The sequence below is a fragment of the Eptatretus burgeri genome, chromosome 5 (genome assembly GCF_056783735.1).
Source record: "Eptatretus burgeri isolate ZD-2024b chromosome 5, Ebu_testis_v1, whole genome shotgun sequence".
Lineage (NCBI taxonomy): Eukaryota > Metazoa > Chordata > Myxini > Myxiniformes > Myxinidae > Eptatretus > Eptatretus burgeri.
Genome location: NC_140965.1, coordinates 114280263 through 114298704, shown reverse-complemented (window position 1 = coordinate 114298704; position 18442 = coordinate 114280263). Strand labels below are relative to the sequence as shown.

General features: G+C 42.4%; 1 protein-coding gene across 3 annotated transcripts in view; it reads left to right on the top strand.

Annotated features, from left to right (window-relative positions):
• Positions 1 to 18442, top strand: part of PNLDC1 (PARN like ribonuclease domain containing exonuclease 1) — a 116009-nt gene that overhangs the window by 62105 nt on the left and 35462 nt on the right. For all 3 annotated transcript variants that reach the window (XM_085883402.1, XM_085883401.1, XM_085883403.1), the window contains one exon: positions 3683 to 3795. In XM_085883402.1, coding sequence (XP_085739528.1) covers positions 3683 to 3795 — 113 coding nt within the window. The remainder of the gene's footprint in view (positions 1 to 3682; positions 3796 to 18442) is intronic.

Sequence of the window (18442 nt, the reverse complement as noted above, 5' to 3'; positions counted from 1 at the left end):
CCCAGGCTCTTCTTGCATGGAGGGAGAGTGCCCATGTCAACTGTGCTCGAACGGGAGAGATGGTCATCATCTTTCACATACAGCTCATTCATTTTCATGAACTGCAACTCATCGACGCTCCGAGTACGAGGTCTTCCATATAACGCACAGGTAAACTCATCCAGGTCATCCATCAGGTCGTCGGGTGCTTCCCACGTGTCTCCTAATCTAGCTAGAACTGGTACAAACTTGGGCAGCCGAGAAAGGGTCTTCAGTGGCTTGTGTCGAGAATCATTCGATGCAGATATCTACCAGATTATTGGACCATATCAAGAGAACCAAGTTCATATGCACATCTTACCACGTCGCTTGTGCCATTGTCTACATTGTAGACTATGTAAGTTTTTGGAAGTGTCCTGTGCGGTGTCATCTACAGAATGCCAATGAGTCCTTGAACTTCTCATGTTTCTCAAACTTAGCTTTAAGGTTTTCCCCACGGAAGTTGGGATTGGCAAAACCCGTATGCTGTAGGTTGCCGATATAAATGCTGGAAAGCTCTGACAGTTTGATCATGTGTTTGCCTCTAATGATATCTCTTTCTATGACTTTCTGAACTTCTGCGAAGGCCTGACTGTGTGCTTGTGACAGGTTTGTTTGTCTCTCCTTGTCCTCTGTGCTTGTACTCCCCATTTCTCTGGATTCTGTGTGTAGATAACCCGGCAGGATTTGTGATACTTCACTTCTGTAGCAAACAAATCATGACCTCTTATCCGTGTGAGTAATTTCTCGTCACATTTGTTTTCAGCTACTTTGAGAACTGTTCGCCATCCATCACACTCAAACTGGCTTAAGCCTTCAGTGGTGTGTGTCCCTTTGATCTTGACCTTTCGTCTCCCCTTTGAGTTACAGAAGATGCAATCAGATGAAAACAGTACCATGTCCCCTGATGAATCCCTCCGACTTAACTTGGAGCATGATGGAGTAGATGGATCTGAAGGAGTGGAGAGGCGACTAAGGTTCATGGTAAATCGTTGATAGTATTCTCTGTGATATTCGTGACACTCAGTTCGGGAATCTGGTATTAGGTCACAGGTACTCGTCATACGTTGGACTGATCCATGTGGTTGCGCCAGTCTCTTGTCTCGGGTCTCCTTCAACCTTGCTAGCTGGGCTGTGGAATCCTTGGTTGTGGATAATATAATAGCACCATAGGGCCATATTGTAACCCAGGGATGTGCACAATGCATTCGGGCTCCAATCGGGACTTCGAACCTCCATGACTATCATCTTTCCGACGCTTGGGAGGTGGGTCTTCTCGCTCCTGGCCACCTTCTGCTGCTTGCTGGTCAGACATCAGTTGACTATGTTGTGCACAGCTAGTACGAACCTGAAAATAGAAGGAAACAGGACTTGAAAGTTCAAATTTTCATTAGGTGTTAATTATTGCAATGTTGCATCACATTCTTAAATATTTCTGATTTGGATTGGAATATATAACTTAATTACCTTACTTGATTAACTTAACTGCCATTAATTAAAACTTATTACTAGTCATACCACGAGAAAGAAAATACATCTTAACTAACCTGTTATCTTCAGTTGAACATTTAACATGAATGTTTTGGAAATAAATCTTAAATATGTCAACAAATATTGACTGTGATGACTCGCTTTCTGTTCAGGATACAGCCCATTCCAACACCGACACCATTCCTGTATGTCTCATATTTCAAGAAATATAAGGTAATTAGAACCGTTTCTCACTATCATTAAATAGTCTGTACCTGCAATAAAATTCATATAATGTCAAATATATTCATTGAGGAATACAGTGTTGATTTTGTGTTTATTCGAAAGATAGGGAATATAATTATATTCAAATGTATATAATTTCATTTAGATTTAATGTACAACACTGTTAGACATACACAGATGATGAGAATGCAATTATCTTCAATTTTATGCATCATACTTGTATATTGGATATGATTTGGGTCTTCTGCATGCCATTTTGATTCCATCCGTAAATTGAATTCGATGCAAATTGATAAAAGTATAATTTTAGGGTACCCATATTCAAAAGGTCAAAACAGGTAGTGCATCCCAAAATTTTCAATGTTAACATTCATATTCATGTTCAGTATATCCAGGGGATTCAGAAAAAACATAGGTTTGCTGGGAGGTGGGGGAGGGGGGGATGCACTGTGGTCATATCTGGCCCATGGCCTATAATATATCTTTTGAAACCTTAGGATCATTGATTAATTGCATTTCTCGTTGTTGAGAAACGCGCTCTCCTGAGTGCACCAGTAAAATGCTCAATACCATCACTGTACACTCAAAGCGAATATTTCAAACCACATGACTTTCAAACCATATGATTATAATAATAACCAACGTAATAATAATAACGAATATATAATCCCCTAACTGGCCCAAGCACATCTGGGTGTGGTAAGGGATCTTGTTGTTCATCTATGTTTGAAGGAAACATGTACCCATCTGTTATGTCTACTAATCTAAAATATAATTGATAATGGATCATTGCATGTTGAAGGTTGTTTTATAAATGAATAGATACAGTGTGCTAGTTAACTATGTAACAATATAATCTTCTCTCCTTCACTTGGTTGGCAAATTGGGCAGAACTACTTTGGCTGACGCCGGTAAGTCGGGCCCCAAGAGGCGTTGGTCTCATTAACTCTGGTCTCCCATTCAATTGTAAAAATTGTACAAACACGAAGCTCATTAACTCTGCCTTCCCATTGTCCTCTTATTTTGATTGTAAAGCAGGAGTCTCATCGAACTGCTGAGGTCATGGACCTCTGATTGTTCTGCAAAGCTGTGCAAACCAAATGGTCCATCGGCATGCTGAGATCAATGCTTATCATTGACTGTAAATAAAGGAAGGTTTCCTGTGCATGCACACCTCATAAGGAAGACACATTCTTGCACAGTGCTCTCTGCTTTAATTATGCACAAGATTGTTTTTTTCTCTTTGCTTAAAGGACCTCATGTGAAAAGAAAACTTTCTTGTAGTCTGGTATCGATTAACCAAGTACCCTGTGATGTTCTGACCCCTCATGATTTTCCAATCAAATATAAGGCCATGTATTCTAGCTCAGAGTCAGAGATCTGCTTGGACTCTTGAGACAATCTATTCTCTCCACATATGTGTTTGTATAGTAAATGATCTATTAAATTATAAAGGGCTTTCTCTTTTGTGGAAATCACCAGACTGGGTCGGGATTCAAACCCAAGATAGACGGCTTGGAGGACAGTGTGCTTACCTAAAGGCCATCCTGCCAGCCGTACATATTGCATGTGTGAATTAAAAAAACAAAAACCGTTTGTTTCCTTCCTCTTAACCATAATTGTATTCTGTACATCTTTCTACCAGTACCTATGATTTTACATTTATTTTACCTTTCTCCTCTTTATCTGCCAAATGTAAATATGCAGATATGCCCTTGGGGCTTCGGGCAATGTGTCCTGCATGCTTGAGTTAATGGGTTCAAATGCGAGGTTGTTCGTGATTTTGGTTAAGATGGCGATATAGAGTATCTGAGTACACAGGTTGTAGTTGACTTTGGTGAAACAGATTTGATGGGTATGTTGTGCATATTTTCCTTTCTTCTCGTAACCTCCTGTTTTGTCCACCGAGCACGTTATCTGTGACTGATGTGACTGGGCATTTCACTAGCATGACGGTGTGGCAGTTCATGAGGTCGCCGTGCTTTGCTGTGGCGGAATGGATTGGCGGTGCAGCCATCGGTGACACCATCTTGGTGGAGGAAGCGGTTATCCAGCTTGGTGGTAATGCTGCACTTGAGTCTGCACATATCTCATCTTGACTCGTGTTCCATGCATGATCACTTCCACTTTTGGATTAGTCATTGACTTTGCTTATCACTTCTCACTTTTCAATATATTTCTACAAATGATGAACTGGTGTTCATCAAACACCTTATCTCTTGCGGTCTTGTAAAAAATGGACATGGGCAAGGTCCACGAGCTGCAAATTTGATTGGTCGAGATGATGTAAAATGCCGTAATATTTTTTCCGAATATTGCTAAACTAAAGGGTTTTGATAATGGCAAAAAGGTGGTTTGTGTTCTACAGTGTTCAAGTATATAATTAAATTGATATAAAATATAAAGATTTGAAAAGTCGTAGAAAAAAAATTCCGGATGCTTACCGCCGTTGATGCAGTTTTTACACCACCTTATTCAAGACGTTACATTAGTTGTTCATGCCTATTGTTTGTATCCTTTATAACGTCGTTAAAAACAATAATATTTTTGTTTGGAATGATTTTCAATTTTGCTTGACTACCAGGCAGGCAGACAGAACAGAGTAAACAAGCTCGAATGAGCTAAGATCCTCGTCCTCCCAATGATGACGTCATAAAAACGAATATGATGTCATTGTGATGTATCAGGTTTGCGATAAATTATCTGTGCTAATGCCCGGCTTGATTCCGGCAAATAAAATTCAAACAGCTTGCCGAGTTTCGGAGATAATGGTATAGGTGATTTCCATTAGCGGCGATATTATGACGTCGACTTTTTTTCTAGGAAGAATTTTCAAAATCGGAGATGATTATTGCCTGCGCGTGGGCTTTCTGCATATACATGGCAAGTTTCACGAAGATCCGATGAAAACTCTGGGTTGTGAAACAAAAAATAGGAATGACGTCATAAAAATTGATATGACGTCTTAGTGATGTATCATATGTGCGGTAATTCATCTCTGCTAATGCCCTGTTCGATTCCTGCAAACAGAATTCAAAAGCTTGCCTAGTTTTGGAGATATATTTTTCGGCGATTTCCATTAGCGGAGATATTTTGACGTCATAACTTTTTTTCTTGCAGGAATTTTCAAAATCAGATATGGTTACTGTCTGCGCAGGGTATTTTTACATATATATGCCAACTTTCAGGAAGTTTCGATGAAAACTGTAGGCTGTGAAACAAAACAGTCCACAAGAACAACAACGTGCGTAAGACTTAAAGATCCTCCACGAGGATATAAAAATAATTCTCACTCCTCTGCACATTATGGTGATCCAAAGTTTCGACATTCCTATTATTTATTTATTTATTTATTTTTAATGTGGCACCTCCTGAAAACGTTCCATATAATGTGAAAATAATTCAGTAAAAAAAAAAAATCGGCTTGCTCGAAGAATATTTAGAGTTCGCTACTGAGTGTTGAAGTTTCACACTTGTATGCATATAATATAGGCCCTATATGTTGTCAATACTGATGGTTCTATGTATTTAAATCGATATCATGTTCTCTTTCTCCAGAAGTGTATGACTACCAGAAGTGCTACCGATGTCTGGCTGTTCAGTCCACAGCTTGAGGAACTCAGGGGAGCGAAGCTCCCTTTTAAGAGAGAGGCCATGGCCTTCTTTTTCATAACCAATGGACGGAGAAGAGAACTGTGAAAGAAAGTGCTGCTCTGACTGCAAATGCAATGGTGGTCTTTTGGGGGAAAGAAGTGCTTTGAGTTATTCAAGCCGTGGACCGAAAAGCGAAACATCGGTAGCACTTTTGGTGTTCATGCTTAATGCTTATTGCTAAATCAACAGCAACAGGAGTAACAGTAAATCAGAACATGAGGATGAGAAAGAGAACATGATGCAGATTTAAATACATAGAAACATTTGCATGTAGTACAAATAGGGCCTATATTCAGCATTTCACATAACTGGTATGCAAGTACTCATGCGCAGTAAAAAATACTGAATGCATACGTCAAAGATGCTCAAAAGCATACTATCACAACAAAGGCTTTTGATGGAAGGTTTTCTTATCTAGTGGAGATCAGATTCTTCCATGATAATTGTGATATACTGTGGTTCAAAATTTAAGTGTACAAAATTGCCTTTATAAATGATAAGATAGAATAATTTGTAACTTTTATGAAATAAAAAAAACTAGTATGATATCTTTCGATGTCACGACGTCACCAGATATGCCTCCGCCCACATTATTACATCATTACACATACTTGTACCAAGTTTGATTAAAATCCCTGAACCCAGATTTAAAATATTAAATAATTCTGGCTGTCAGACCATGCGTCCGATCAGGTTGAAATTTAAAACATTTATTCCACATATCTACTCAATCATATCTGTGACGTTTGACTTCACAGCAATTGATGAAGTGGTTGAAGAGAAAGATAAAAAAAAACTTTTGTTCAGACCAATATGGCTGCCAGACCATGTGACCTATTAATTATTCGTGAACACCCTGTTATCCCAAGGCTTGGGGAAACATGTAAGTGAAGTTTCCCCTCAATCGGTCAAGCCGTTCTGCAGAAGATTTTAAAATGTTTATTCTTCAAAAAAATCATAGCTGCCAAACCATGTGACTTATGGCATTATTGGTGCAGAACCTTTTGTTCCTCATAGATAGGCGATCATACCTGTAGAGTTTCGCTTCGATCTGTTCAGCCGTTACGGAGAAGAAGATTTTTGAAGGTTTTACATTAAAAACAACATGGCTGCTGAACCATGTGAACGGTGACGTTATCATTTTTTTTTTTGCCAATTACAATTGAGCCCGAGACGACCCTCAAAACTTTACATAAAGATCGGATAAAGCGTTTGACATATGCAACATCTATGGTGTAAATTTCGTGAAACTTCTATGGTGGAAAAAAACAAACAAACAAAAAAAAAACAAGCTGCCCCGCTTTGATTCGATACAACTTCTGGTTCTGGGTTTGGAGCGTTGGCAGGTCTCCTCAGGGCTCTCTGCTGACGATCTGAAAGTTAAGTTTCCGGTCGTTATCTGTCCCGTTTTAACTGTTTATTTTCTCACCTACATGTTACTGTTTGTTCCTAGTTTGGTTTTGTTTCAAAAATCATGATATTTTGTGAGTTTTCGTCGACCTTGTCTTACCGAGTGCTTGAAGCCAACCCATCGTTCCCCTCGGTGTACGATTGTGTTTATTTGTATTTTCTCCCCATTACCTTCAATTTCTATATTCCCCACTTTTCCAATGTCCCCCATCCCTCCCAACTAAACACTCTATTTCTTGTCTAAAAATAAAAAATAAAAAAAATCTACCTTTCTCCTTGCACACTTTCAAGTCTCGATTCTTCTTCTTCTTCTTCTTCTTCTTCTTCTTCTTCTTCTTCTTCTTCTTCTTCTTCTGCATCCACCTCTTCTTCCTCCTGCCAGCACACCATCTTTATTCGACTGAGCTGACCCTCTCTCGCCATCATTACCTTCACGATTTCTTCCGATCTACAACCTTCCATTCCCGAATCTTACCTGTTCTTCAAAAATACATCAAAAAATAATAATCTTCCTTGTATCCTTTTGATCTATACACCTCCTGAAACCACGTGTGTCTTTCTACTCTTCCTGGTACTTTTCATCGACCCAGCAGATTCACACTGTGTTTACCATCCAAATTCACCACACACTTCCACGATTTAACTTCAGCCTTCCCTTTTCCAAATGTTATGCAATCCTTATTTAAAATAAATAATTTCACTTTTGACTATACACCTCCCATAGCCAAGTGCTTCTCCCATAACCACGTGATGTGTTTGGACCCCCTGCGTTTATCGATCCAATTTCACCATTCACCTCACGATTTTTTCTGCAACACTTCCATGACCTAATCTGATGAAAACTCTCTCAAGCAATAATAATAACAATAAAAACGATCTCTTATAATGCTTCATCTTCCTTTTACACACAAGTGGTACTCTTTACTGTATCATAATGCACTACTCTTCTACTATTTAAACAGACTGCTCTCAATTCGACTTCTCCTTCATACCTTGCCGAAAAAATCCAACTGTTACAGCGTTTCTTCTCTCCATTCTCTGAATTCGCCTTAATTGCATCCATCAAGAAACGTGTTTAATCGCGTCTCTGACCTAAAACTTAAAAAAAAAAAACACCCAGTTTGCTATGAATGTTCGCTTTCCATCAACCATTCTTTTTTTCCAATTTCAGTGCCAACTCACCCCTCTCACCCCTCACTCTCAAAGCAACCATCACACTCTTCTCCCTCCAAGCCTCCCTCTCACCTCTCTCAAAAACTCCCCCCACACCTTTCTCCCTCAACTCTCCCCACTCACCCTTCTCCCACCATTCATCCCCCTCACTCACCCTTCTCAAAGTCTCCCCCTCTCATCCACAAATCTGCCTCCTTCCACTGCCCTCTCACCTCCATCTCTTCACTCCACCTCCTCAAATCCTCAACTGCCTTCTTCCCCCTCTCTTGTCCCCCCTCTCCCCCAGCACCACAGAGCCTTTTCTCCTCATCATCCGGCCCCCTCCCCTAGCTATTCTGCAATCCCCCACACTCTTTCAACAACCCTCCTTTCCTCCCTTTCATTCCTTGTCCTACCCTCCCCCTTCGCTCCCACCCCCTGCACCCAATGCCTCCTGCCCTCCCTCTTTATTAACAGTGTGGACCTCAAATATCCAGGGCCTTCGCTTAAACCTTTCAGATCTTTCCATACAGGTTGTCACTGACAAACCAGACATAATCTGCCTAACATAAACTTTCCTCCCCCAAGACGTGTCTGAATCCCAAGTATCTCTCCCTGGTTACTCCCTCCTCCGGTATGATAGACCTGAGCCTCCTCCTAGTGGAGGAGTTGCTCTCGTCATCAAAGACTCTATTCCTCACTCTCCATGCACTGCCCTCACTCTCCCACACCCCCAGGAATACCTCTGGCTACAGCTTCCCCTCCACTCCCACCTCATGTTTATATGTGTACTGTACCATCCACCTAACAGTGAGGACTCCATCTACACCTCACGATCCAAAAACATGGACCTACTTCTATCTTCTCATCCAAACTCTCTCTTCCTTATATGTGGTGACTTCAATTGTCATCATACCAGTTGGCTGGGTGTGGATGCCTCTCTCACCTGTCATGGCACTTCAGCAAAAGCTTTCTGCAACTCATTGGGACTGACTCAATCGGTGAACTTCCCGACCCAGATCTCAACCAATGGTACTCCATCTCTTATGGATCTGATTTTGACAAATTTCCCTGACAATATCTGCTGCTCTTCCTTCGCTTCAATCGGTTCTTCTGACCACGTCTTTGTCAAACTGGACATCTCTCTGACTATTATCAGAGAACCACCTCACTGCCGTCGAGTCTGGCATTTCACTCAAGCCGACTGCCAGGGTCTCGAAGCAGCCATCAAACTTCTACACTGGTCTCCTATCGCTACTTTCTTCAACATCAACTCATCCTGGGAATTCTTTCAAAGAAACTTGCTCTCCCTCATGCACAGATTTATCCCCTCTCGTCTTCAGTTGTCCTACCCTTCCTCCCGCCCTTGGTTCACTGAAGCTTGTGGCGAGGCAGTTGTCCTGAAACAACTTGCCTTTGCCTCATGGAAAGCAAACCCAACTGATGTTTTGAGCAAACCCAATCTCAGTTCCTTCCATAAAGCTTGGAACAAGTGTGTATCTACCCTCAGGAGAGCCAGAAAACAACATCTTTCTCAGCTCAAGTCTGAACTTTCAAACCTCTCTCTCCCTCCTCAAAATCCTGGTGGCATTAATCAAATCTGTTTCTGGTGTATGTTCCCCCTCCATCCCCTCCCTTACCTCAAATGGCCGCACTGCTGATACCGCACGTGAAAAGGCTGAATGCCTAAACCCGGTGTTTGCATTGAAATCTTGTGTCCAAAACCCATCGCTTTCTCGACCCACCTTACCCAGTCACACCCAACTGTCCCTGGACTCTGTGTCCTTTTCTCCTGACAAGGTGGAGAGCTTGCTGTCAAACCTCGATTCAGATTCTGCAACCGGTCCAGAAGGCATCAGCCCACGTGCCCTAAAAACCTGCTCTTCTGCTCTTGCCACCCTCTGTTCTTTTCACCCTCTCATTTGCTCAAGGTCATCTGCCATCTGCTTGGAAATCAGCAAACATTACTGTCCTGCATAAAAGGTGCAAAAACAGATCCCTGCAACTACAGACCAATCAGCCTTCTCCCAATCAGCAAGGTTATGGAATCCATCATCGCTTCAGACATTAAATCCTTCCTCTTCACCAATGGCTTGATTTCCGATCATCAATTTGGTTTCAGACCAGGTCACTCTATCCTGAATATGCTGCTTCTGCTCTTCAAACAATGGATGGAGGTCCTCAATGCCAGACATGAAATCCGAGCCGTATCCCTGGACATATCACGTGCTTTTGACAGGGTCTGGCACCCTGCCCTACTCACCAAACTCTCTTCTTATGGTATCCAAGGCCATCTCCACTCATGGTTCGCAGACTTCCTCTCCTGTCGCTGTCAACGTGTGGGCCTAAATGGAGTTCTTTCATCCCCTCTTCCTGTCCAGACTGGAGTTCCTCAAGGTAGCGTTCTGGGCCCTGTTCTTTTTCTGTTTTTCATCAATGATCTCTCTGACTTTCTGGAGAATCCTCCATATCTCTTTGCTGATGACTCCACCCTCTGCCGTACCATCAATCATCCCTCAGACCGGCAAGCAGCAGCTTCTTCGCTCACTGCAGATCTGGGTAAAATCGCAAACTGGTCCAACACGTGGAACATGTCTTTCAATCCGGACAAATCTCACACTCTCACGATGTCTCTCTGAAAGAACCGTTTGGAACCCCCCCCCCCCACCCCCATCCACTTTCTCAACAATCCTCTGGAAGAAGTCCTTTCATTCAAGCTTCTGGGTCTCACTATCTGCCATGACCTTTCCTGGGAAAGCCACATTTCAAACCTCCCCTCCAAAGCGAGTCGCCGACTGGGAATACCCTGTTGTGCAAAGTCCTTCCTCGGCCCTCCTGAGCTCCTGACCACTTACAAATCTTTCGTACGCAGCCTGATGGAGTACTGCTCTCCCTTCTGGGCTGGTGCTCCTGCCTCCCACCTTTCTCGGCTTCACGCTGTGGAAACCAAGGCATTTTGGATCATTGGCATCTCCTGCAATGAGGCTGTCTTTGGGCCTCTCACTCTCTCATCGCAGGCTGGTCAGTGGTCTTTCTGTCTTCTACCGTCTCCTCTCCAGCCTCACCCCCCTGCTCTCTCTGCGATTTGTCCCCACCACATTTCCGCAGAGCGCTCAAGGTCCGCCACCAACCCCCTTCTGGTAAAAATACCAAAATCACGAATCACTGCTCACCTTCACTCTTTCATTCCTCTTTTTTTCCCACCTTTGAAATAAACTCCCTCACTCTATTCAATCCCATTCTTCCCTCCAGGCCTTCAAAACAGCTGTTCACCGCCACCTCTTATCATCCCCCATCCAAATCTTCGATCTTTCTTACCCCCGATAATCCACCCAAGCCCACCTCCTTCAAATTCCCTGCTTTCCTTCCTGAAAGTCCCTGTAATGTCCATCTTGTATTCCCCATGTTCCCCACCCCATCCCTCTCCCTTCCACAGATCTCCTAATGTCTCTGTTCCCCACTGTTTTGTCCTATCCCCTCCCGCCTCTCTTGTCTCATGCCCCCTTTGCTGTGCATTTTGTGTTAGCTCTCACACGAGCCTCGACAAGGTATACAAAAAAAAAAATGCCCGCTTCGATCGGACACTCACCCCATGACGTCCTCTTTATCTAATAAAATTCAGAATGGGTGGCCGATCATGTCTTTGGAGTTTCACGTTGATCCGATACATTTTTTTGTCCAACATGGCTCCGAGACCATGTGACTGATGATGTTGAAATTTTCAACCAATATTCCCCATGCCGAGTCGATCATATAAAAAAAAAGAAGTATTTCTCTGAAACCACTTAGCCTTTCGATGCGAGACTTTGCAGTGATTATATCCAATACTCTTGCTGCAAATATTTTATTTCACAATGACCATCAGTCACATGATGGGGCAGCCACGTTGGTTTTAAGGAAATAATTATTTCTCTGAAACCGTTTTACCTGTCCACTTTGCAGTTATCATCCACTGCCCTTGCTGCATACAAATTACTTTAAAATGACATCATCAGTCACGTGGTGTGGCAGCCACATTGGTTTCAAGGATAATCTTTAAAAATTACATTTTGGTAACTGCTGTGGAGATCGATGTGAAATGTTGCAGTTGTGATCCACTGCTCTTTTTCCATGTAAAGCAACATGTTTCACAATGATCTGTTAAGCAGTTTTGGAGAGAGGCTTTTTAATTTTCAGTTTTCAAACTAACATGGCTGCCAAACCACATGGCCGATGGCATTGAAAATTTGGACTCTGCCCAAAATTTGGTAGAGGAGCACGTATGTCAAGTTTCGTTTTGATCGGATTATGTTAGTTTTTCTATCTAACATGGCTGCCACACCACATGACATGACTTCCTGATTTCCAAAAATCTATGCAGCTATAGTACTGGATGATACTTGGCAAATTTCGCTTCGTTCAGATAAGTGGTTTCAGAGAAAACCTTATTTAATATGGAATAGGCAAAGCCAAGAAGCGAACGTATAATTCTTCTTACATTCGCTTCTGACTTTACATAAAACTTGTTCACAACTGTATCCTTGCCAACTATACCGTGGTACATGTAAGCGCCGCACAGCTGATGATTTTGACGCAATTTCCGGTTACTTCGGCCTGGATTCGGGATCAGCGAACAAATAATGTAAATCACGATTAAAAAATATTTTTTGATGTTGTGGGAGGTATCTTTATTAAATTTAACTTTGGGGAAAAATAATTGAATAAAAAATAAATAAACCAATGTCACCCGCAGGGTGACCCGTATCTTGCCAAAAGGTGACCACGTGTGACTTCTTTAAGGTCACACTGAGGTGAACAGAGCTGCTATCCACCAGGAGCGACTCCTTGAGGAATATCTGCCTACGAGAGATTCCGATGAGAATCGTTCTACAGAGTAACCATGAAAAATATGCTTTTGCCTCATAACGTCACCAAATGACATCATAATGTCTCAAGCTTGACATATCGAGAAAGCACTCATTGAGGTGTTCAATTTGAGGTACTACACGATATGGTTCCTAAAACTTGAAAATTTGACCTTGGGGTCAAATATGTTTGACCTTAGGCGCTAACCATGAAGGTCAAGGCCAATCGCCACCAAAAATTAATCAGCTGAGCGCCAGACCATGAATTATATTCCCATGAAGTTTGAAGACGATCCGATCAAAATTACTCAAAAAATAAGGGTTTCGTCGATTCCCCTGATTTGTGACAGTGACCTTGACCTTTGACCTTGACCTTCAAAATTTTGTGCACTGAAAGGGACCTCGATAGGCCTCTGATATGCGAAGTTACAAAAATTTCCAATGATAACTGCAGCAATGCCAACCCTCCCGATTTCATCGGGAGGCTTCCGAAAATTCACCCAAACTCCCGCCCTTACGATCACTATCCTTATCCTCCCGAAATTTTGATATTTTTGCACTGTTCACTAATCAGAATGTACTAGTATGAGAATTGAATGAAAAGCATCGTCTGCTACGTATAGCATGTGGTAACTCCATAACGTTCGCTGCTTCCAAATTGTACGTAAAAAATTGCAAATTCAAATGAGGAGCAGCGAAACATTGGGTCTGGATCTCGCTTATGCGATCATGCACTGAGATTTAGTGCATGCGGCATGTGTGCAATACAGTGCATGCGGTATGTATGCACAGTGTATATGCATGCGATACGCTCACTGCATGCAGCTGGGCCCCGTACCAGCCCGGCGGTCGCGACCACCGTGCGGTGTTTAATTTAACAGCCGCTAGAGTTCTACGAGGCGCGCTGCAGCTGTGGAACATCGACTTCGAAGTTATCGATGCTTCAAGCCCTCGATGTTGATTACGAAATGGCAGAAAGAAGCTTACGCGAAGACCAAGAAATGGTCTCAGAAGTACAAGACCGAATACAGTCTCCAATACCCGTGTATTCGAAAGTCTGAAAGAGGAATTCATCATGCGTATTGTACGGTATGCAGCGTTGATATTTCAGTTGAGCACGGAGGTCGCGATGATATTCGGAAAGCACGTTGGAAGCAAACGGCACACAGACATTGCAAAGGAGAGATCTTCGAGCACGAGTACCGGTACACTTCTGAATTATTTCACCAAACAAGGGACAAGCGAGGAAGAGGATGTTACCCGGCGGAACTTCTCTTTAGTGGATTTATTGTGGAACATAACTTGCCCATATCAGTCTCAGATCATGCTGGACCTCTATTTCAAAGATGTTTCCAGATTCAAAAGTTGCTTCAAAGTATGGATGTGCAAGAACAAAAACTTGCAAGATGTGCAAGATGTGCAAGAACAAAAAAACAAAAAACAAAAAAAAAAAAGAACAAAAAGCAAGAAAAAAAAAAGAAAAAAAAAAAAAAAGAAAAAGAAAAAAGAAGAAAAAAAGAACACTGGTCAACAATTTTTTACTTTCTGAATGTTGTCTAGATTTCTACAAGTGAATTAGGGTATTCTGGCACTGCTGAATCAGGAAATGGCATCCGTTTCTCTCCATCAGGTCAGGTTTTTGTGCTAAGTTGATTTGAAAAAATCAGATCTTGTGACAAAATCAATTACATTTTTGTGGCATTATCAGCTGATTTTTGTCAACACATATCATCCTAAACATGTTTTAAAGAAAAAAAAATGTTTTGCCAACAACATTTATTGATTACATGATAGAAACATCGATTACTGTCATCTGAATGGTGGGCATTGATAAAGGTAAGTACAAGTAAATTGCATGTTGCGTCACCACTGTTCAAACTTCAGGGCTTGAACTTCCGTTTCTTCGAACTCCTGGAATGTTCAGCGGCAGGGAGGTCTCTCTTCAGATTCCAACAGTAGTCAGCCATCATGACTGCGTCCCAGCGACCCTGATACCTGGTCTCCATCTCCTTCATGTCCTGATGGAATCTCTCCCCCTGCTGCGTCACTCATTGAACCCAGGTTCTCAGGAAACCGGTTCATATGTGAAAATAGGTAGTGCATCTTGATGCTCATGTTGCAGCCCAGGTTTCTGAAAGCAGTCAGCATGTTGTTGACAAGTTCTGCGTAGTTTCTGGCCTTATTGTTGCCAAGAAAGTTCTTCACTACCAAAACAAATGTCTTCCACGCTTCCAGTTCCACTTCGTTCATTGAGTTTTGAACTCTGGATCTCTGATGAGCTGACGGATCTGAGAACCATCAAAGATGCCAACTTTCAACTTCTCCATGGTCAATCCTGGAAAAGCCTGGCACAAGTAAGTGAAGCAGTCACCATCTTTGTCCAGAGCCTTGGTGAACTGCTTGATTAAGCCGAGCTTGATGTGCAGCGGTGGGAAGAGTATTCTGTCTCTGTCCACCAGAGGGTCGTTGATGACGTTCCTTTCTTTGCATGGCACCAATTCCTCCGCACAGGCCAGTCCTTCTTCGTGTAATGCTGAGCACGGTCCCTACTATCCCACATGCACAGAAAACATGGGTACTTGGTGAAGCCAGACTGTTGTCCCAACAAAAAGTTCACCATCTTCAGGTCAACACAAATAAACCACTTATGCTGATCATAACCAATTTTCTCCAGCACGTACTTCACCGCTTCATACTTCTCCTTCAGTGTAGTCGAGTGAAGCGATGGGTACAGAGGCAAACTGGTTGCCGTTGTGTAGCAGAACACATTTCAGTGATCGCTTGCTGCTGTCAATGAACAGTCTCCAATCTTTGGGTTCATACTGTGGCACTCAAGCTTGAGCAGAGCGCATGTCATAAATTGGCGCATGTAGGTATTGTACATTCTTCAGAGTTCGTTATTTCCAAGAAATACAACTTTTTTGTATCACATTATTACAAAATCTGCCCCATTAACTTTAGTTTTGATCCACGAACTTTATGCTTTGCCTCACCAATTTTGGAAGATTTTGAGGTTTATGACTTCAAACTGATCCCTTTCGACATAATCACCCAGAACTATCGTACCTGAATACTTCTTGTCATAAAAATAATTATTTCCAATCAAAACAATTATTTGACATGACATTTTACCCCACCAACTTCTTCTAAAATGCTCCACACATGCGTACATGTGAACAAAAATGTAAAAAAACGACATGTGGCCATATCTCAAAAAACTTGACCTGATTGAACAAAACTAATGTGAGTTTTGGATTCAGCGCATCAGATTCGTCTAAATCAGCTTAAAAAATGCAGACAACAAATTTGTTGTTGACCAGTGTAATTGGTGAGTTGTCAAATGTTACTGCTTCATCTATTGCCGATATTGCTAGACTAGCTCCATTTAGCCTAGCTCCAGACGGCAGCAATGACAGTGGTGAGGCCCAGCTATATCCTGTCCTGATTTCGTACTATGACAACAGTGCTGGGATTGTGAAGCAAGGTTTGCTAAGTTTGCCTGCGTGCAAACAAGATTCCACTGGAGAAAACATTTTCAAACTGCTTGATCATGAGTTCAGTGACAGGAAAATTCCGTGGGGAAATTGTGTTTCCTTTTGTGCTGATAATGCCTCTGTCATGGTGGGCAAGCACAAAGGAGTCGCTGCTTATATCCACAAACAAAATCCAGAGTGCTACATCATGGGATGCCCTTGCCATATGATGCACAATACGGCCAAGAAGGCGGCTCAGGCCTTACCCATTGAATTAGATGACTTTCTCATCGATATTTACTACTACTTGGACAAAAGTAGTAAACGCGTCAAAGGAGTGAAAGCACTGCAAGAACTCTGTGATGCCCCGACACACAAGATTCTGAAGCATGTCGCAACAAGGTGGCTGTCCCTTGGTCAGTGCCTAGACAGGCTGATTGAACAGTGGGAGCCACTTCGCCTCTTCTTCAAAGAAGAAGTACGAAGAAAAATGCAACCAACTGTAGCCAAGACTCTAACAACGAGCAAGAAGGACGGCATTGTATCTACTGCCAGTACTGGCACTGCAGGATCAAGCACTCGTGGAGCAGCATTCACCACTACCACTGCAGTATCTGCTGCGAAGAAGACAGCAGGGACAGCACCAAAACCAATGCTGAGAGCAGGGAGCATCACCGGCCCTTCATCACGTTCATCTACAAAGCAGATTCCTTCAGAGTCGAGAAAGACTGTGATAGTCCCATCTACAGGCAAAGAAGGACCCAAGTTAAGTTCTGCTTTTGCCAAATCACTTGATAGAAGCTCAGCAAAACCTTCGAATCAGAGGTCTTCTTCCTTGGCTGCACCTACCTCAAGCTCTCTCCTCAAACGTAAAATTGGATCTGGTACTACGAGTCTGACCTCTTCTGCTGGCAGTAAAACGCAAGTGTGATCGCCCTGCGGCTAAGTGTACTACGAGTTCTACAACTAAATGCGCATCTTCCTCAAACACTGTGCAGGAATCTAGAGAAAAACGTGTCAACAGGATGTTCTTGTCTCCACAAACAAAACTCTATTGTTTCTTCCTTCGATATGCTAACAAGCTTTTGAGAAGGGGAATCTTCTGCTCCAAAGAGACGAACCCTGTATTCATCTCCTGCACGGAGGAATTGAATGGTCTTCTGAAAGATATCTTCGTACGGTTTTGAAACCATCGGTGTCATCGGTTGCTCTGGTAAATGTACCCTTCTCTGACAGAAATCATCAGAAGAATGATGAGGACCTCATGATTGGGAACGATGCCAAACTGTATATAAGGGAACAAAGGAGTCTCCAAGAAATCCACCTTCACTCTGAGTGAGTCAGACATCCAAGGTTTCTTCAGTGCAGTTCGCTCATATTATGTGAGAAGCCTGCAATTACATCTTCAAAACCTGGCCGCTAGATGATGAATTAGCCAAGCATGCTCAGGTGCTGGATGTTAAGCTACACCAAGAAGTGGGGTTTGACTGTGTGGAGTTTTTCATCAAGAAATTCCCCTGTCTGTTCAGTGGCGGTGATAGTGACATAGACAGTCTTGAGTGAATTCGCTCACTACCAGGCAGACGCCTCCATAGCTACAATTGCTACTGAGACAGTGAGAGTGGATGAGCAGTGGCATCGGATTTCATAGCTCACAGATCCCTGCACTGGTGCCAAGAAGTATCCTAATTTGAGCAAAGTGATGAAGGGAATCTTGGTCATTCCTCATTGAACGCATCATGTGAGCGGGCACTCAGTCTTGTACGGAAGAATCATACTGAATTTCGTCCCAATTTGAGTGTCAAAACCCTGGAAGCTCTCTTAATTGAAAAACTAGCTCATAACACCCCTTGCTACCAAGAGAGAATACAGCAAAGACATAATCAGAAGGGCTAAAAGAGCCACACAGCTGTCACTCAGCAAAGCTGCCATGGAAAAAGCAAGCAGCAGTAGTACCAGCCAGTAAGGTAAGAAAAATATTGCTTCTTTTGTGCTTTTTGTTAATCTTTGATTGTCCCTAACTTACTAATATTAACATACATGTAACATTAAAAGTGCACAATTTTCCCCTTTTTTTTGTTCAAAAAGTGGGAATTCTTAACATGTTAAATGCTCCAAAAATAGGGCTCAGGGCACTAGAGAGCGTCTAGAACCCCAGAGCTTCCAGGGCCCTAA